Genomic DNA, 22,044 nt, shown 5'->3' on the forward strand with positions numbered 1-22,044 from the left:
CAATCCAATGAGTATTCGATCCCTCTGTAATCCAGTTGAAAATGTACAATTCACGGGGACATGCCAATTTCCCGGACCCTTTACTCTCTATCTAACCTGCGCTCACAGCTGACCTGAAATAAATAACAGAAAATGCTGGAAACACGCAGACGGTCGTGCGAGGTTCTGACAGAGAGAAACCGGGTCGGGTGATCCGAAGCGTCATCCACCCAGCCAGGTTCGCCAGATATACTGCTGGGCCCGCTGAGTTCGCCCTGCATATTTGTGTATTTCATTGGTAAACCAGCATCTGCCGTTTCTTGTTTCCACAAAGAGTTGCCGTTTCCGATCTTAGTCGCTTCGCCAGAACCGTCCTAAAAATCACGTTTCAAATAAGGCAGAAAGAACAATCTTCATGATCATGATGTACCCAGTCTGAAGAAAGGTCCAACCCCGAAACATCGCCTTCCCCTTCCTTCCACAGGTGCTGCCTGACCCACTGAGTTAGTTACTTCAGCACTTTGTGTTTAACCCACTATGTTCGTGTTGGCCGGACAGTGCAGAATTTGGGGATTGATTGCCCCGTTTGGAATACGTCCGCTCCCCCTGACTTTAACAAATAAAATCAAACAAAACTGCGCCTTAACTTTGGGAACGATTACTCTTGTTGATAAAGCACGAATCTACATAGAAACAAGAGACAATGCTGAACCGGTTAGTCAGCAGCTGCGGAAAGAGAAACAGTTGATGTTTGAGGTCCGGAAATCTCCGTCAGAACTGGGAGCGAGAAAGCATTTGATTGTCTTAAGCTGCGGCATTGAGCGTGGAGTTAAATATGTTTTGATGTGTACTCTCTCTCTCTCTCTCTCTCTCTCTCTATTTCTCTCCCACTCTCTGTGGACTGGCTGTGGGATGATTTGAGCCGGACGTCCTAAGGTAACCTCCGACACGAAGCGCTGGAGTAACTCATAGAAACATAGAAACATAGGTGCCATTCGGCCCTTCGAACCAACACCGCCATTGAATATGATCATGGCTGATCATCTAAAATCAGTACCCCGTTCCTGCTTCTGCCACATATCCCTTGATTCATTTAGCCAGAAGAGCTAAATCTAACTCCCTCTTGAAAACTCGGCGGGTCAGGCAGCATCTCATGAGAACATGGATAGGTGATGTTTCGGGTTGGGACCCAGAAGGGTACCGATTCGGCCGGGGTGTCACCTATCCATGTTCTCCAGAGGTGCTGCCTGAACTGAAATGTGTTCTCCAGCGATGTTACCCGACCTGCTGAGTTACTCCACCAACACTCTGTGACCTTTTGTGAGAACCGGCAGAGTAGCAGTTCCTTGTTTCTACAAGCCGGGCTGTCGTGTTTGCTAAATTCAACTTTAAGAAAACCTTATTCTCGTTCTAGGAGTAAAAAGTTGGTGAAGTTCAGCCTAGGCTGGAGCTGATTGGGCGGGTGGATGGCGGCCTCTGCTTGTTGACTGGGCGAGGTGTTGCGGGCCGGGCCGGGTGTGTGTTTGATTGGTGTGGGTTGGGCGAGGGGGCGGAGAGTGCGGCAGCCACAATGTGGACACCGGGACCGCTGCGGACCGACTCTCACACACCGTGCAGGTGCCCCGGCCTGAGACTGATGGAGCTATTGCCCGCCGCCACATTGCTGGCGCTGCTGGGAGGAATATGCTGCTCGGTGCCGCTCGGCGACTTCTACCCGTTCGGGCTGGAGAACGGCGACTCAGTCAACGGCAAAGTGGACGATGGAGGTTCCGGGCTCCTGGAGATCTCGCACAGCTTCCCCTTCTTCGGGGAGAGGCACTCCGGGCTTTACGTGAGTCGCATCAACTCCCCTCTCGCTGCACCGAACCGCTTTCCTTTGGTTGGGGAGTCCTGGGACGATCACTGCTTCCTCCCGCTCCCACCCGACCTGTCCACCCAAGGCTACTCTCCAGGTAGATAGACGCCCTTCCAGTAGATGCCACGGCAGTCCCCTCCACCTCCGTGCATCCCGGCGACACTGTCCCTTGACCTCCCTCTTCCTCCAGGTCCTTGTTTCTTGGCGGGGCGCACGGTGTGGTGAACACTCCGCTTGCTACTTACTGCAAATCTACCCAACTCTCCATTCTCGTGAGTCTGAAGATGGGTCTCCATCGAAACGCCGCCTGTCCATTTACCTCCACAGATGCTGCCTGACCCACTGAGTTCCTCCAGCGCTTTGTTTTTACATTCATTTCCATTGCCTCCGCACTTGGAGTCGGTCAGAGACTGAACTTTTTACCCGTTCGTTATTTTACACTCGGTTTGTTTCAATGCGCTACGGTTACCCTTGACCACAGGGTATGTACCAGGGACCGACAATTTCACTGCACCGACTACATGACCATTCGTTATCCGCCGGCTGTAACTTAATATCCCATTGTTCAGCCAGGACTTTCCGCTGCCCACTTGCACACGCTTCATTCTTTGCAGCTTATTGCAACTGCAACCACTGTCAATTATTATACAACGTGTGCGCTCTGCTTGCTTATTACACGCGCAACGCCTGGCGAGTTAATAATTACACATTGCCCGTTATTTTGTAGGGAACATTTTCCGTGGCCACTAATACACACTGAACACTGTCAATTATGGTCCGCCGGCTTATAAAAGACTACGTGCAGATCCAGCATTGTGTACTGGATGCTCTGACGCCCAGAATCACAGGGCGCTCCAGTGCTGATCATTGTACACTGGTCACCACATCCAGTGTAATACTTTGGCAGTTTACTGTCCTGGATGATGTGTGTACTGGGCATTTCAAGTGCAGACCATTGGTATCGATGTAGACCATCTGCCCACGGTTATAGTGGGAGTCTACTATCCCATCCTCATGCACTAGACTCTCTGCCAGTTTTGATTAGCATGATGCCATCCATGCCTGCACATGATACACATCAGGTAGAGCAGTGTTCCCAGCAGCAGGTGCTCTGCCAGTTATCATTGTACACCCAGCACTCTTCCACCTCAGGTATTATCCATCAAGAGCTCTTGCCTTATTATTATTAAACCATATTGTCTACCACTCTGTACCACACCTGCTAATTGTTATTAAATAGATACTGAGGTGGGCGATTTCCTGGAATGTATACTGGATGGGTTTTTTAAACCAATATGTAGAAGAACCAACTAGAGGACAGGCCATACTAGACTGGGTATTGTGTAATGAAGAAGGATTAGTCAGCGATCTTGTTGTGCAAAGCCCCTTAGGCAACTGTGACTTATGGCGGAATTCTGCATTAGGATGGAAAGTGGCACGGTGAATTCGGAGACTTGAGTTCTGAACTTAAAGAAAGAGGACTTTGAAGGTATGAGACAGGAATTGGCTAGGATAGAGTTGGCAAATTATACATAAAGGTTGATGGTGGAGATGCAATGGCAAAGATTTAAAGACCGCATGGATGGACTACCAAAATTGTTCATCCCTGCCTGGCGAAAAAGTGCAGCATAGGTTTACCAAGTTAATTCGTGGGATGGCGGGACTGACATATGATGAAAGAATGGGTCGACTGGGCTTGTATTCATTGGAATTTAGAAGGAGGAGAGGGATTCTTATAGAATAGAAACATGTAAAATTCTTAAAGGATTGGACAGGCAAGATGCAGGAATAATGTACTCGATGTTGGGGGAGTCCAGAACCGGGGGGTCACAGTTTAAGAATAGACCATTTAGGATTGAGATGAGGAAACATTTCTTCACCCAGAGAATTGTGAATATGTGGAATCTTCTGCCACAGAAGGCAGTGGAGGCCAATTCACTGGATGTTTTCAAGAGAGAGTTAGATTTAGCTGTTAGGGCTAAAGGAATCAAGAGATATAGGGAAAAAGCAGGTACTAATTGTAGATGATCAGCCATGATCATATTGAATGGCGGTGGAGGCTCGAAGGGCCGAATGGCCTACTCCACCTATTTTTCTATGTTTCTACTCCAATGACCATTATTGGACACTGTTTGCCATTAACTGCTTTATGCACATTCATTGTTGTATACTGAATAACTTACCGGCTCGCAGTTATACACTTAGGAAGGAACTGCAGATGTTGGTTTACACCAAAGACAAAATGCTGGAGCAACTCAATGGGTCAGGCAGCATCTCTGGAGGAAAGGAATAGGTAATGTTTCAGGTTGAGACTGATCTGGACTGGATATGTTGGATCTGCAGGAGGGTCCCAACCTGAAACGTCAGCTGTTCCTTTTCTCCAGAGATGCTGCATAACCCCCTGAGTTACTCCAGCATTTTGTGCCTATATTCACAGTTGTATGCTGTTTGATTATATATTGTAACTTTCACCTGACTGCTGTTATAAGCAGGGAGATTTACCTAGCCTTTCTTCTCACAAATGAAATTGATTATAATCTCTATCTCTCCACTGGGATTGCAGGGATTCTGATCATAATTTTGCATGGATCTCTCGATGTTCAATGTTAATCATTGTTGCTCAAATACAAGTATGAATAAAATCAAACCAAGAGCTCACAAAAAGTGTTATCAACATCACCCTCACTCATCCACTTCAGATCTTGTGGAACATACGTGGTGAAGTAGACAAATAGGAGAAGTAACAAGAAGCCAGCATTGCAGAGCCCAGAGGTGTGGAGATGGAGCAGTGATAACACTAAAGAAAGGAAAGCTAAGTCGATCCATGAAAAAAAATATGACTAGAATGAAGATGGTAAAGGAAAGAGTAAGAGTTATTACAGACCAATAAGTGACCTCATGTATAAAGTACCATGTATCATGTATTAAGGAAAGAGTAAGAGTTATTAAGTCAAGACAACTTTATTTGTCACATACACATACAAGATGTGCAGTGAAATGAAAGTGGCAGACCAAAAAGTGACCTTTATTACAGACCAAAAAGTGACCTCATGTATTAAGGAAGACATACTAGGTATTCTAAATAAGTGCTGAAGTAACTCAATGGGACAGGCAGCATCTCAGGAGAACATGGATAGACTACACTTTGGGTTGGGACCTGTCTTTAGGCTGATTGTGGGCGGGGGGGGGCGGTGGTGGTATGGGGGCATTAAGCGAGAAGAGAGATAGGGGGCATGGAACAAAGTCTGACAGACGTCACCTATCCATGTTCTCCAGATATGCTGCCTAAGTTACTCCAACACTTTGTGTCCTTTTCTGGTGAGTGATAGGTGGATACAGGTGAAGGGGGAGGGGGGGGGGGCTGATTGGCAGATAATTGGACAAAGGCTAGAGGTGAATAGATAAAACTGTGAGATAAGATAAAGATAGAAATATAAGAATGAGATGAGATCTGTAAGCTAGAGTGCTATTACATGTAAATAGATTTATTTATTGAAATCATATTCTATGTCGCTCTTCCAGGGAGATGCTAACTGCATTTCGTTGTCTCTGTACTGTACACTGACAATGACAATTAAAGTTGAATCTGAATCTTATCTATTGATTGAGACATTGGAAGTGGGAATACCTGTTTTAACTAGCATAGATACAAGAGCCCAAATGGTCTCCATTTGTATACAGTTTTAAAAGAATACTTCAGTGTACTGTCACCTGTGATTCCAGGGGCCTATATCATTGCATTTCATATACTTACTTGTCATTATTATCCACTGGACACTCTATCACCACCTACCAGGCGCTGTACAAATATCATTCTTCAGGTGAACTTCCCTGATTATTATTATAAAATTGCATCTGTCAGCACCCAGTATTATACAATGGGGACTCCATTGTGTTACTTAGTGCACTGTTTACTGTAGCTGCTGACACCAGACATTCCAAGTAATGGCCAGTTCAGATTTATCTAAACGTAATGACTTAAACATTTTCATGCTTGAGTTGAACATCACCATTAATATAATCATCTTAGGCATACTACAGACAGGGGCAATGTCTTACAACAATTAAACATGCAGAAAATGCTGGAAGTCCACACCAGGTATATAGTTTTGGTCTCTCTACCTAAAAAAAGGATATACATGTATAGAGGACGTAGGACAAAGATTTACTGGAACAGTTTCAGGACTGGCAGGCAATTCCACTTGATCAGACATGGACATTGTGTAATACAGTTAATGTTATTGAACATGGGATGACTTACCTACTCATTACTACAAAAAAGTCACTTGGTGCATACTGAACAGTCGTCCTTTTATTTTCTGAGTGCACTTTCTGTTCATTGTATACCAGGTGTCATGGCCACTTGATCCAATTCTCTGATTTGCATGATCTTAAGCCACCTGAGAGTCCATAAAAACAACAGAACATAAACCATCATCCTCGACCTCGAGGGATAGCCACGACGACGATTATTAAACCTTGGGTATTAGACCATTTTTAATATTCTGTATGCACTGACGTTTCATTATTCTTGTTCCCTACACATTGGTTACTTTACGCTGGATATTTATTTTCAAATACCATAATGTATAGCTGCTTTTTAGTGACCACTGGGCAATCTACCTTGCCAGTGTTAGAAAATTGATAAACTGCCTGGTTATTGTTGATCATTGGCAAATCCACCAGCTGCTTTAACTTATCTAACCATTGTTCATTTCTTGGCAAGCCACCTGGCCGTTATGAAGAAGGGTCTCGCCCTGAAACGTCTCCCATTCTTTCTCTCCAGAGATGCTGCCTGTCCCGCTGAGTTACTCCAGCTTTTTGTTTATCGTCTGCCACTATTATACATCGGTTAAGGTACCTGACTATTGTTGGTAATTTTCCAAACTACCTGATCTTTGTGCTCATTGAGCGAGAGTTATCTATCCACTATGAAACATTGCATGGTCTATCTCCACATTGTTATTTGAAGGTGTTTGCCCATCTTTATTTTTGCATGCATGCAAAATTCAACTATTTTTTAGTTTGGGTTATCCCTGTGTTACAGCAGTTCAGGTAACCGACATCCACCATTACGGAATTCACAAATCACTACCATAAAATCTAAGATATGGAGTAAAAATGTATTCTCTGGGAACTTATGTAAATAAAACCAAATAAATAAACTAAAAATCTATTTTTTTGATGCTTGCGCAGGTGACGTGGTTTTGCGTTACAGAAAATCGCGATCAAGGAGGTTTACTAGGAACACAACACCTATCATAAGGCTTGGCTGTCTACAATGCCTCTTAACCAGTTAATTATACTTTATACATAATAATATCTATCTAAAGACACACTGCAATCTGCTAGGATCTTCATCTGCTCTTTGTATGCACTTCCCATTTGCTTGTCCATTATTTTACCCTTTACACTTTATACACTGGTAACATCACATTGTCATATATTGATCATACATGGCAATCTATTATTGTACAATGGATATGCAAAGCAGCTCTTTGTTAGACACTAGACATCACATTGGTGCTTGCTATATCCTGTGTCCTCTGACTGTCATTTTGTTTTACCTCTGGGTTCTCTATATACATCAGTACTGTAGTTACTTTTAACATACATTATAATTTGAATGATGTAACATGTACTCTGTATCAGTAACACTTATCTACATAATTGCCTGAGTAAAGCAGTGGGCTGGAATGGTCTCTGAGAGAAACAAGCTAACTAATTCATTAAAAATCTGGCTCTAAAGGTAGAAGACAATTATACAATCTCTGGACCTAAAGCAAATGATAGTTAAGTACAGATGGTTACAACACAAAACACAACAAAAGTAGTAAAGAATGCTTTTGAAATGACCAAATGTTCTAAGGTGCTAACTGAAAGACGCAATGTGTGATCATAAGATCATCTTGGTATAAAACACAAACCAAAGTGGCCATCAGTTAGGGTCAATGTTATGGGTACACAAAATTGCTGGGGAAACTCAGCGGGTGCAGCAGCATCTATGGAGCGAAGGAAATAGGCGACGTTTCGGGCCGAAACCCTTCTTCAGACTGATGGGGGGTGGGGGGGGGGGAGAAAGAAGGAAAAGGGGAGGAGGAGGAGGAGCCCGAGGGCGGGCGGATGGGAGGGTGGGAGGAGACAGCTAGAGGGTTAAGGAAGGGGAGGAGACAGCAAGGGCTAGCAAAATTGGGAGAATTCAATGTTAATGCCATACGGACGCAAGGTCCCCAGACGGAATATGAGGTGCTGTTCCTCCAAGGGTCAATGTTATGAATGGATTAGAATTAGTGGCTGAGGACAAAGATAATTGCTTTGTTCCCACTTGTGGTCACTCAGAACCTGATGTTGGACATATGAATGGGAAGTCAGAGGCAGTGAAGAAGACAACAGTGCTGGTGAGATAGAACCGGACATCAGTGGCATGTGTGTATGTGTGAGATTGATGTGCTTATGATATAATCTGGGACAATATGCAAATGGAAATTGCATTTGACTTCCTAAACAAGTGGAAGGCTGTATCAGGGGATGGCTTTACATGAGCATAGATGTTTCTGCTTGCTTATCTAAGATAGATAAATAATTTACACTGCCATGTGTGTGATAGTTCTTGACTCTTATTGAACAATGGTGTTTCCACTGAGAGTTTCAATGATGCACTATGGAAAATATCCCCCCCAGTTGATTCTATTTTGATCTGCCTTTGCCTCTTCTATTTTATTTTAATTTCATTTTTCAGGATCAGGGTAAGGCTGGCAAAGCCACATTTATCTTTCCATTTTTAATCCTCCTTGAGAAGGTGGCAATGAGCTGCCATCTTGAGCCACTGCAGTCCTTCCAGCAAAGCTGCACCCAGAGTACTGCTGGGGGGTACAGGCCAGGGCTTAGACGCAGTGCCGTTGGAAGAGCGGCAACAACGTTAGTGTGTGACTTGGAAGGGAATCTGCAGGTGGTGATGTTCATGTGCGCTTGCTGCTCTTGGACATCTTGCTGGTGGAGGTCTTGGGCTAGGGAGATGTGGATTAGATGAGCAGGCATAGTGCATTTGTAGGTACATGTTGCACGCACTATGTGTTGGCAGTAGAGAGACTGAATGTTTAAGGGCAGGTGAGGTGCCAAATCAATAAGGGAAATTTGTCCTTTTTTAAAATCTTTCCAAACGATAGCTTTATTTGTTACATTGGTACACCAACAGTTTATGCAATGCTGGAAGAAGCCATTGCCGCATGTCTGGCCTTTGGGATGGTGCCTTCACGGAATCCATTCCTGAACCTCCGAAACACCACCTTCAGGTGCCTCAAGCGACCTGTGCCTGTTGTGTTTCTCGTTTTGGCTTTTGCACTCCAGTTATACTTTCTCTTTCTCTTGGCAGGGTTGGCACATTTACCACAGGTGGATTTCTGCAGGTGACATGCTTTAGCTCCACACCGCCAGCAAAGAGTGTGAGTCTTGTTCCACCTCTTACCAAATGACGATGTTCCCTTTGTCATTTTCACAGCGCCTTCATGGTGTCGAGCTCCTTGAGAATTGTTTGAGCTGTACTCATGTGGGCAACCACAATCACAAGTATTCAATCACACTCCTGACGTGCCTTGTAGATGATAGAAAGGATTTTGGTGATGCGTATGTTCACCTGCACCTCTTCCAACCTCGTCTACTGCATTCGACACCCGCGATGTAACCTCCTCTACATTGGTGGCCATTTCGTGAAGCACCTGGATGTAGTCCATATGGCTGTTTACAGCTTCCGGTTGTATGTTACTTTAACTCTCCTTCCTAAACCCACTTTAGCATTTCTGCCTTCTTCATTTTTATGGAATGGCCAAATGCAAATTGGAAGAACAAATAATATTCCACTTGGGTAGATTACTTCCCAATGGTATCAACACAATATTTCCACCTAAGGTGTTTCCCTCTCCTGTTCACCTAGTTTTCTTCCCCCTTAATTCACTTCTTCCTTTCTCTCCTCCTCACCTGGTTCAATCTGTTTCTCATCCCCAGCACAATGATTCTACCTACGCTGTCATCCACTCTCATTCTCCCACCTGGCTGCTTATGCCCTTCGTGTCCATCCCATCATGTTCCACATCACCTACCAACCTCTATTCCCCTCCACCCACATCCCTTAAAACACTATGTACTGGCAATGTTTGCCTTCACAGATGCTGCTTGACCAACTGAGTTTTTCCAGTGATTTTTTTTTTATTCATCCAGATTCCAGCATCTTTCTTTTTGTCTTCTATGAATTCACTTGATGTGTTAGTCTCCATGCCAATACAGTCTTGACTTGGGCAATAATGCAAGGTCATTTCTTTAAGATAATTTGGTTCCCACCTGCTCACCTTTACTCTGCAGGAATTACTCCCTGGCCCTGCCATTTCCTTACTCTAACATGTTTCAACGAAGGTTTGCAACTTCGCTTTTCAAATTCTTTTTGTTGCTATTATATCAGGCATGGTGAAAAGTATTATAGTACATTTGTAGTATTGTGCAAATTATGGATTCTTTACCTAGAAAATGGGATTAGGAGGCATGCAAATAAGCTTAGTTCAGTTCTTAAACCTGGTCAGTATGGACGAGTTGGGCCAAATGGCCTGATTCTATGCTGTATGACTCTAAATGATATAGATACCACAGAGTAAGTCGAGCAAAGGTGCACCACACTGGTTGTTCTGATTGTGGGTTCATCTTACAAAGCAAGATTGAGTAAGTTATCTGTTCTCCCAGAGTTTAGACGAACGAGAGGCAACCTCATTGAAAGCATATAAGATTCTTAGAAATCTGGGCAGGTTAGCTATGGTGGGAATGTTTTTCTTGGCTGAGGAGTATAAAACAGAGAATTACAGTCTCAAAATAAGGGGTAGGCCATTTAGGAATGAAGTGAGGAGACCGTTCAAAATGTGGTTAATCTCCGGAATTCCCTACTCCAGAAATATGCAGAGATCAGAGTCACTGCCTGCATTCATAACTCGGATTGATAGATTCTATATATTGAAAGGAAAATGAATACGGAATTAGGGCAAGAGAATTATGTTAACATAGACGATTAGTCATGATCTCATTGAATGTTGAAGCATGGTCAAAGCGCTGAATGGTCACCGGTTCTTAGCTTCAATACTTCTCACCATGATCACATTGAATGGCGGTGCTGGCTCGAAGGGCCGAATGGCCTACTCCTGCACCTACTGTCTATTGCCTTGAGACATCCCTTTACTTGGGAGAGCGAGTTAATATAAACGTTGGGGATCTCTTTCATAGCTGCAGAGAACAGCATTAATCCTGCTAATTATAATATCATATTGATACCTAATTTATGTTCTATTCATTATTCACCTGCATCCCCTCCTTAAACAGTTTTCCACTGCAGGCTGCCTTGGTCATGGATGTCCTCAATCAGATGCTGTCCTTGCCCTCTCAGCAACATTGCCATCCAGGGTCTAATGGAACCAACTTCTAAGCTTCTCTTTTACCCCCTGGTAAATGTACCCCTAACAGTTATTCACTCCCCTTTGGACCAGAACTTTTTGAGAACAGTGTACAGCACATCAAAGGGTTTTCAGCCCACTATGTCAGTGTTGATCATGATGCCAATGCAATCTAATCTCATCTGCCTATGCGTCGTCTCTAGCCTTCCATCCCTGCCTGTTTATGTGCCCCTCTAAATAATTCTTCAGTGTTGGTATCATTTCTGCTTCTACTACCTCCCCAGGCAACACATTCCAGGCACCTAATAGTGTAAAAAAAACCCCATGCCTTTTGGATCTATATTACAGTAGTTAAACTGTTTTTTCTTCCAATCTGTTTAACCATGGAATGAAGCAGTGGCCCTATTAAAGTGCTCTCAACATCACTCTTTTGCAGAAAATGTTTATTAAATTTATTCTCACTTGCTACTGAGCAGGTTGCTCTGAACATGGTGACATCTTCAGTGAGTGCTGGACAGTATATCTTTCCCTTCCACCCACTGCAGTCAGTCCATGGAGCTGACACTAAAACTGGTGGAACTGAATAATGTCCTACGTGATCGTGCAAACATCCTCACTCTTCTCAGTTCATTGAGACAGTTGATGACATGGGGGTGGTGAGACTGTGGGGTTGTCGGGGGACATGGTATTCCTATTTATTCGATTGCAGCAAGAAAATCGTTTGCATTAATTTTGCATTCTTGCTCCTCTCACATCTGTTAAAATATATCCTTTCCCCACACATTTCACACTAATATACTGCCTCTCAGTAACATCATCTATATGTACACCTGTGAAGTTCGGTAGATCATTATATTAAAGGCACTATGTAATGCCAATATATTGTTGTCAAGTGGTCTCCTTTAGCTGAATGTGAAAAATATACATCTTCTAGATGTGCTGGGACGCATCCTCGGTGATGTGATCTGGGGTCATCTGGTGTTTCGGGTCTCACGACATCAGACACCCTCACGCAGGCGACCCAGTCGGGGTTGATCAGGCCCCGACTTGCATCCCAGCAGCAACCGCCCATGGATCAGCCATCCTAATAACTACTCTGCAGGGGTTGGGAGATTCTAGTGCGTGGAGGGACTGGGCTCTGTGGGGTGAGTCCTGGTCGGGCTCCTCCTGCGTCTCACCAGGTTCAAGGCCTGTGCGCTGCAGCTCTTTCTCCTCTTTGATGATTGTTAAAACTCCACCTTTGAGTTTTGATGCTTGCTATTGATCTATTGATTTTGTTTTGTAGACAATAGGTGCAGGAGTAGGCCATTTGGCCCTTCGAGCCAGCACCGCCATTCAGTGTGATCATGGGTGATCATCCACAATCAGTACCCTGTTCCTGCCTTCTCCCCATATCCCTTGACTCCGCTATCTTTAAGAGCTCTAACTCTCTCCTGAAAGCATCCAGAGAACCGGCCTTCACCGCCCTCTGAGGCAGAGAATTGCACAGGCTCACAACTCTATCTGTGAAAAAGTATTTCCTCATCTCCGTTCTAAATGGCTTACCCCTTATTCTTAAACTGTGCCCCCTGGTTCTGGACTCCCACAACATCGGGAACAGGTTTCCTGCCTCTAGCGTGTCCAAACCCTTAATAATCTCACATGTTTCAATAAGATACCCTCTCATCCTTCTAAATTCCAGAGTATACAAGTCCATGATAATTCTATCAACATATGACAGTCCTGCCATCTCGGGAATTAACCTTCTGAACCAGATTTATCCATATCAAACTGCATCTGCCATGCATCTGCCCACTCACCCAACCTGTCCAAGCCACCCTGCATCCTCATAGCATCCTCCTCACAGTTCACACTGCCACCCAGCTTTGTGTCATCTACTAATTTGCTAATATTACTTTTAATTCCTTCATCTAAATCATTAATATATATTGTAAATAGCTGCAGTCCCAGCACTGAGCCTTGCGGTACCCCACTAGTCACTGCCTGCCATTCTGAAAAAGGCCCTTTAATCCCCACTCTTTGTTTCCTGCCTGCCAACCAATTTTCTATCCATGTCAGCACCCTACACCAATACCATGTGCTCTAATTTTGCACACTAATCTCCAATGTGGGACCTTATCAAAGGCTTTCTGAAAGTCCAGGTACACTACATTCACTGGCTCTCCCTTGTTCATTGTCCTAGTTACAACCTCAAAAAATTCCAGAAGATTAGTCAAGCATGATTTCCCCTTCGTAAATCCATACAGACTCAGACCGATCCTGCTACTGCTATCCAAATGTGCTGTTATTTCATCTTTTATAATTGCCTCCAGCATCTTTCCCACCACCGATGTCAGGCTAACTGGTCTATGATTCCCTGTTTTCTCTCTCTTGCCTTTCTTATAAAGTGGGATAACATTAGCTACCCTCCAATCCACAGGGACTGCTCCTGGATCTATAGAACATTGGAAAATGATCACCAATGCGTCCAGGATTTCTAGAGCCACTTCCTTAAGTGCCCTGGGATGTAGACCATCAGGCCCTAGGGATTTATCAGCCTTCAGTCCCATCAGTCTACCCAGCTCCATTTCCTGCCTAATGTGAATTTCCTTCAGTTCCTCTGTCACCCTAGATCCTCTGGCCATTAGCACATCAGGGAGATTGTTTGTGTCCTCCTCAGTGATGATGGATCCAAAGTACCTGTTCAACTCGTCTGCCATTTTCTTGTTCCCCATAATAAATTTGCCCTTTAAAAATTGCTATTGCCATTGCTTCTGTCTCCATTTTTGCTGGCCGGCCAGTCAACTGGTGGTCATTCCCTCAATGTATTGGTTAGATCAAAAGGCAATGAAGTGGCAATGGTATATTTCCAGGTCAGCAAAGTTACCCAATTTGGATACAGCCTGCTTGACAGTGGGGGCTGTTGCTCTGGGAGGTCTTGTCACTTTTATTTCATAGCATTGGCTAGTTCCCCAGTAGTTTAGGATTGTGAGGTAATGAACAAGTGGATTGATATATTCTGCATGGATTTGAGCTCCTTGTGTTTTAATTTTAATTGCACTCATCCAGGTAAATGGAGAATATACCATCACGATCATCACCTGTGTATTATAGGTGATGGAAAGGCTTTGAAATGTCAGGATGTAAATAACCTATTGCTGGATTGTCATCTCTGACCTGCGCTTAGAGCTATGTCAAAATAATCCCACATCCTAAGATGTTGGTGGTGGTCATTTCTAGAATAGTAATGTTTTTGAATGTCCAAGGAGGACGTTTAATCTCTGACGATGGATGGAGATGGCTCTTGTATGGTTATCTCGCTTTCTCACTCATTCACCCACCGTCATAGCTGTCCTACTTACAAACACTCGCAGCAGCAGCAGTATCTCGAAGGATACTCCCATTTCCATTTCCATTCATACCCCATTCTGGTTGGCCTCAGGATGTACATCAATTCCATCCATACTGGGTAAAGAGTAACTATCGCCTTTTCGTCGACATATCCCAACCTTTGCAGTTCCAATCACAGGAAGAATGGCCCTGTGAAGATCAATTTGCCAAAGTCCCTTTTGATGCATTATTTACCGTCGTCAGTAAGTCACCTTGCTTGCCTTGCATTCACTTTGTGGGAACAGTTCCTCTATATAAATGATGGGGAAATTCCATAATGACACACTGTTTTATGAGCAGTCAGCATCAGAGTGCAGTCAGCAGAACCAGTGTGTACATCTGCGGGCACCTTTGGACGTCTGCATGCTCACACCGGAGGTATGGGATTTTCTCTCCGTGTTATCGAGTAATGCCAGTGGACACTGGCAGCTTCGCCGCGGTTTCCCTGAAAATCCGCCGGGTGGCTGCTGCAGTTCCTGGCTGGCAGCTGGAATTCGGGGAACCTAAGTTGATATAGTGTCTGCGGCACTTGCTGTGGTTTGGAGCAAGACTGCGGCAGGCAGCACTGCAGGGCTGGGGAGATGCACTGCCCATTCCAGCCATGCATCCTACCCCACCGACTAGAACAACCTCAGCAGTAGGTTTTGAGATAGGTGGAAATCCTCATCTGTAAAATTAAATTAGTAATTACAGAAGGTAGAACATAGCATCTGAAACAAAGGAATAGCTGACGATGTGGGTTGAGATCCTTCTTCAGACTGAGTCTGAAAAAAGTCTCGACCCACAATGTCACCTGCTCCTTTTCTCCAGCGATGCTGTGTGACCCACTGAGTTACTCCAGTTTTTTGTGTCTATCTTCAGTTTAAACCAGCATCTGCAGGTCCTTCCTACACATACATTTGAAGCTGGCTTCAAACCTTGCAGTGAATCTAATCTGATGTGAAATTACCACAAGTATGGGACCAGAGCATCCGCACCCACAAAATATAGAACAACTATTGACAGCCACATTTACCGCCTTGGAAAATGTTGGTAAGCCTGGATCCACTGATAGTAGGCTTGGATGCCAGAAGTTTATTCGAAAGTAGCAACACAATAACAGGAACTTACTGTTTTCCATAGTGTTCCAATTTGCTGGTATATCATTTGAAGAATGAGGTTTGCTAATGAAATGTCTAATTTTTTTTGGAACTGGTTACTTCTGCCAATGCCCATAGAATGCCATTGCTACCTTTGGCAAACTGCTTCCAGCAATCAAAGTACAAGTGCAACAAATCAGAATGTATCCACTTTGCCAGTATCGGAATTGGGACTTTGTGCAGCATTTTGATGTAAAGACACCTGTTGCTTAACCTTTCATTCCTCAAATACATAACTCAATTAGCACTGTCCTTGCTCAAACATAAAACTGATAACACGTAAAACCTCGGGCTGTCTCCTCCCCTCCCTCAGCCCTCAGGCTCCTCCTCCTTTTTCTTTTCTTCTCCCCCCCCCCCCTCCCACCCCCCATCAGTCTGAAGAAGGGTTTCGGCCCGAAACGTTGCCTATTTCCTTCGCTCCATAGATGCTGTTGCACCCGCTGAGTTTCTCCAAGATTTTTGTGTACCATAAAACTGATGATGTTTTATGCTTGGGTAAGGACAGTGCTAATTGAGTTATGTATTTGAGGAATTAAAGGTTAAGCAACAGGTGTCTTTACATCAAAATGCTGCACAAAGTCCCAATTCTGATTGCCAGACATCCATAGAAACAGAAGGCTATTTAAAACAGTGAGTCGGCAAGTTACGGTTTTAAAGACAAGTGCGTGCAGGGTTACTGTTGGAGTTCGACCAGCTAAAACCACATAGCGTCTTGGCTCAGATCACTGGAAAGCCTCTCACTCCTAGCTCACCCTAGCTTCAATGTCACATTGGCCTGCAGGGTTACCTGGAATCAAGTGGAAGAAATAGCAGCCTTCAGTGACAGGTCGACCCGTTCAGGTCCAACTAATGTTTGATCAGGCTATCACATTACGGATTCTACCACATACAGTTGGCATGCATCCAATATTGCACTGCTGATTTAATCCTGTAATTTACCCAGACCTCAAAAAAACTCAGTACATCCTAGCTTACCCACAACGAGAGTGCACTTTCCTGCACCAGAGGAAAGGAAGATGGCAGAGGGTGTTGATGTAAATGAAAACTATCCTGGAACTCTAAGCAAAAAACAGAAAATGCTGAAAACACTCAACAGGTCAGGCTGAATCTATGGTGAGAAACAGAGTTTTCCTATCCGCAGATGCTGCCTAATTTTCTGAGTATTTCCATCATCATCAATATTTATTTGAGATTTTATTGTTATCAATTAGATTAAAAATGAACACTTTGAAGATAGGTTAGTTAAATTCAGCGAGGAGGGACAATGGGGCCAGTGGTGAATGGGGTGTAGCAGAATATATTTCTGTTGAAGTTGGTACTAGCAGGATTTTATTTGACTACTTTTGCTGAAGGAAGTTTTGGTTTTTCTCATACATTGCAGGAAATGTAAAAACAATCCAAAACTTCCTTCAAAATAGAAGTGGCTGTGACAGATTGCTAGGCTGCATTAAAATGTGAACAATCAAAATCTTTCCTTGTTTTGTTACATTTGGCGTGTCGTACAAGGCAAAGTGAGGTCTGTTGGCTTTTGTTGCCATTTTCTTTGAAGCTATTAGAGTACATTTACGAAAGATGCCTTGTACCATGCTGTTGATTCTTACTGTGCAGGTTGAAGGATAATTGCTGATATCACTGTGGGAATCTTATTTTACAGTTGGTCGTTTTTATCTACACTTCTGACAAGTTATTTATCTTGAGCACACTTGAGCAGATGCTGGAGCGAATCTAGGTTTGAGCTGTTTACTACGAAGTCTCCCAAGGGATTTCCAACTCTTATTATTTTCAACTCTCTGATGGGCCATTGGTGAAAGGCCAGGGAAATGCAGTCAGTTCCAGGTTTGAACCCTTTCTACAGAACAGCTGGTTCCGAGAGTGCACCGAGAGGTGGCCAGCACGTGCAGGGATCACTTTACTGCAGCAAACAATCATTAAAAACACTCTGGACACATGCAAATCCCCATTTACGTTCACTAAGTCACTGTTACTGATATCGATATATGGGGATAGGGATATGGACTTCCTGTGGATTAAAAAAACACATTGACGCTACTAAGGCCGCAGGCAATGACAATAAGGCTGCAATCACTCACTCTGAGTCAAACATTTATTTCCACAGAGTCAAACCCTCTGTGGAAATAATAACTTCTATGCATGTTTCCACTGGTCAAAGCATCCAAGCAGCCTGGACTCTTGCTCTAGCCAGAAGCATTCCCACATTCCTGACCACCAGTGTTCCCAACCCCAATCCTCGTTGCACGGCGACTGTTGATACTTCACGACCTGCCAGCGTAAGATATCAATTGCAGTCCATCTCATGGCCACCAAGATTCACTGAATACAACCACTGGAGTGGGCTGTGGTGTAACACGCTATATTTACTGCAGCTGTCAGTAACGCATGGCTGACCTCACGTGTACACGATCCACGGATCGTAAGTCAGCGGATAACAGGACTTTGTGAACTGTATGCATTTAATGAATGCCCCCAGAATTTAAATTCCTACACCTCTAGTTATATTCAACCACCATTCTGCCCCTGTGTGTGAGCATCTTTGATAAAAGGAAAACACAAACTGGTGGAAATATTAATAAAACAATTGGAGCTTCAAATATTCATCAAGTGGCTACCAGTTTACCTGAAGGTAGGGTATCCACTTTATGTTGCACACAGCAAGCAGCCATTGTACCCTCCTCAAGATTGGTAGAGGTCCTGTTAGCCAGGACATCCTTGCGACTTCAGAAGCTGGCAATTAATAAACTAAAACAGAATGACAAATTGCAAACAGTTCGGTGGAATGGGTTGGGATGAACCAGGTGCTGAGGTACATTAGCCCTGAGACACCGATTGTTGGATTGAAGCCAAAGGCAACGACTGCTTTCCAATGAAAACACTCACTGAAGAGTTGAAGTGCTGGCAGGTAGATAATGAATTTTAAACATTCCTTTATGCTCTCATTTATCAGTGTGAAATGTAAAGAATTTGCTTAATGCGTGCTTCCTTTCTGATGGAATGGACAAAGTTTTGCTCGGCCTTCTGGAGCAGTGTGATGGTGCAGGGTTGTAGAGAACAAGCAAGCGTTAGTAAATAGTAGAAACAAGGAACTGCAGATGTTGGCTTACAAAAAAAAAAGACAGTAAGTGCTTGAATAACTCAGTGGGTTAGGTAGCATTTCTGGAGAACATGGATAGGTGATGTTTTGGGTTGGGACCATTCTTCAGAATGATTGTGGTGAGGGGATGGGGAAGAAAGCTGGAAAAGAGACGGGGCAGGTCAAAGCCTGGTAAGTGATACGTGGCTACAGGTGATGGGAATTTTTGATAGGCAGATGGTTGGAAAAAGCCATTGATGAAAAGACTGAAGTTGTGAGATAAGGAAAGAAGAGTTGCAAATTGTGAAGCCAGGGGAAGGAACGGAGGGGAGAGGGGAGAAATAGGTGTGAGTCTAAGGGGGTCACAGGAAAGGGGGGGGGGAGGGGGACAGAAGTTGGGGGAGGTTTATGGTTAGTTTGTTACCTAAAATTGGAGAATTCAATGTTCCCAATATTGGGGTGTGTGCCACACAAGCGGAATACAAGGTGCTGCCCCTCCAGTTTGTGTGTGGCCTCACTCTGGCAATGGTGAAGGGGCAGATTGGAAAGGACAATTGTCAGCACTCATTTGCAACATGGTAGGAATTATCCCACTCTAAGCCTTCCTCATTCGCCAAATTAAAAACGTTATCATTTAAGAAACACAAATGCACATAGTCTATGCCTACTCATGCACTGACATACAAACAGGTAGATATAGACATATACTGACATAAAGACGCCCACAGATAGATGCAGACAGCTACATACAAACTATACATGTCTAGACACACACAAACATAAGGAGTGAATAAAACTGTACTGTACATTATCGCAATGGGTATTGTCTGTTCCAGATTGTTTATTGGGAGGTGTGCAGAGATTAGTAAGTTAACATTTTCTAACCATTCCTCTGCGCACTATCCTTCCAGTGTCACAAGGTTGAATCCTGCACTTGTGTCTGGGTATATTTAACATGGATGGTAGCAAAAACTGCTAGGAAAAAATTGTGACATAACTTAGCAATTAACTTTCATGGTGCTTGAATCCTAGGAACCTGTATCCAGATAGTCACAGAATCATAAAAGAGCAGTACAGCAAAAAAACTAGCATTCGGTCGACCTTATCCATGCCAACCAAGTTGACAATTGGGTTTGACCCATTTGCCTGCATTTAACCCATACCCCTCTAAACATTTCCTTTCCATATATCTGTCCAAACATCTGTTAAAAGTTGGATTTATATCTGTTTCCATAACTTTTTCAGGTAGCTCATTCCAAATGCAAACTACCCTCTGATGAAAGTGTTGCCCCTGTGGTCCCTCTTAAATCTCTTACCTCTCATCAAAACTATGTTCTATAGTTTTTGAATCTAAAATAAGAGGAGTGAAAATATAAAGCTGGAGGGTGGATATGGATGGAAAGTGACAGGGGCTATACCTCCAGTGGCTTCAGTCTTCAAATTTGCACATCAGTCTGAAACCTGCAACATTATCTGTCTATTTCACTCCATAGATGCTATCTGACCTGTTCAGTTCCTCCAGTATTTTATTTTTGCTTAGGATTTGAGCAGTCGCAGTTTCTTGTGTCTCCAGTAGAATGAAAATGCTGGGAAGGAGCAATGATTTTCATTATTTTTGAGAGAGAAGATGTTAACATTGGATCCCTGACGTGAGAGTGGTGATAGACTGGGAAAATGGATGGTGCAGTGAGACCTGTGTCCTTACTGACAGCAAGAGTTTAGGAGGAGTAAGCAGTTAGAAAGGTGTGTCACTCTTCATTGAAAGGGGATTTGAGTACAAGAGCATGGATGTCTTGCTCTCAGTAAAAACCTATAAAATTCTAACAAGTAGACAGGCCAGATATAGGGAAAAAATTGCTGATGACTGGATAGTTCCAGGACCATGGTGTGTGCAATTTAGTATTGAGATCAAAATAAATGTTTTCTTCCAGTGGGTGTGGAAATAAATATATTCGAGGAGGAGATGGATATACGTGTTATATATGTTACCGTGTCACTTTGATAAAAGAAATACCGATGGGGGGAAAACAACATGTTTTCACTGCTGAGGAAAAGCATAACTTGAGGTTGTCAATATATGTTTGTCATCAAGTAACATGGTAAGGAATTGAGAAGAAACTTTACCCAAAGATTGGTAAGAATGTGGAACTCACCTCCTTAAGGAGAAGTTGAGGTGAACAGTATTGATGCATTTAAGGGGAGAGTCGACAGGAACATAGAGGGTATAGAGGGTTACTGAGAGTTAGCTGAGTAAAGATGGGAGGAAGCTCAAGTGAAGCATAAAACACTGGTATGGAGTGTTTGGATTGAATGACCTGTTTCTATATAAACCTATGTTACTCCAGAAGCTGAGAAACCAATGAGTTCCACAGAGCTCCAGAGACACTGAAATCCCTGTACAAATGATGCAATTACTCTGGTTTACTATTCCTTAGTAAAGCTATGTCCTTCACGAAGTAGCTTATCAAAATAGCTCTGAAGATGTTAGCATCTTTCCAATTTTCAGAGTTCAGCTGTGGTCTCATTGGAAATGTTGAATCTTTTGAATGGATGGTGCAGTGAGATCTGTGTCACTATTGAACTATTAAATAATTAAATAAGGTATATATTCAGAGTTTGATAGACATTTATTATTATTTGAAATTATTGATAAAACATTTATTATTACGGTGCTCTGAATTTCTGCCCCCAAATTATTGCTGTTGAGCAAGGAGCTATATCATACTCTTAACCTCCCTTTGGCAATGAATTCCCAACCCATGGATACAACGGCATATTTGAGTGCATTCCTAGTTGTTGGGAATATTGATTACATTGCGTTTGTATTGAGAAGCTTTCCCAAATGACAATCCTATTGACAATGACAATGAAAGTCTACCATACTTTCCCATGATATAGCACAGTGAGCTATTGAACAGCAAATATCAGATGCTGACAATATATTTACCTGTTTAGGTAAGATATGGTTGGGTTTATAACAATGTGTACCTGGTGTGATATCAAATGGTGCCATTGTCTATTTACTGAACAATGGGAGCTAATTTAACATGCAGGAGATCACAAAGTACCATTTCCCAAGACCATTTATAAATAACACTTACCCCAACCAGGCTTATTTTTGCTCACCCTAGGCTTCGTGTTTATGAGATCTAAATGCATTTAATTAATTTCCAATTAACCAATTATTCC

General features: G+C 43.3%; 2 protein-coding genes across 2 annotated transcripts in view; one reads left to right on the plus strand and one right to left on the minus strand.

Annotated features, from left to right (window-relative positions):
- Positions 1 to 1,521: 1,521 nt before the first annotated feature.
- sned1 (sushi, nidogen and EGF like domains 1) overlaps positions 1,522 to 22,044 on the plus strand; it is a 99,113-nt gene continuing 78,590 nt past the window's right edge. The window contains exon 1 of the mRNA XM_033031519.1: positions 1,522 to 1,810. Within this exon, the coding sequence (XP_032887410.1) occupies positions 1,550 to 1,810 (261 nt within the window). The 5' untranslated portion in view covers positions 1,522 to 1,549. The remainder of the gene's footprint in view (positions 1,811 to 22,044) is intronic.
- LOC116979757 (60S ribosomal protein L37-like) lies at positions 8,986 to 9,331 on the minus strand. Its single transcript, XM_033031520.1, has one exon. It carries the CDS (start codon positions 9,322 to 9,324, stop codon positions 9,031 to 9,033), a length of 294 nt encoding a protein of 97 aa, XP_032887411.1. The 5' UTR covers positions 9,325 to 9,331; the 3' UTR covers positions 8,986 to 9,030.

The sequence above is a fragment of the Amblyraja radiata genome, chromosome 13 (assembly GCF_010909765.2).
Source record: "Amblyraja radiata isolate CabotCenter1 chromosome 13, sAmbRad1.1.pri, whole genome shotgun sequence".
In the NCBI taxonomy this organism is placed as follows: domain Eukaryota; kingdom Metazoa; phylum Chordata; class Chondrichthyes; order Rajiformes; family Rajidae; genus Amblyraja; species Amblyraja radiata.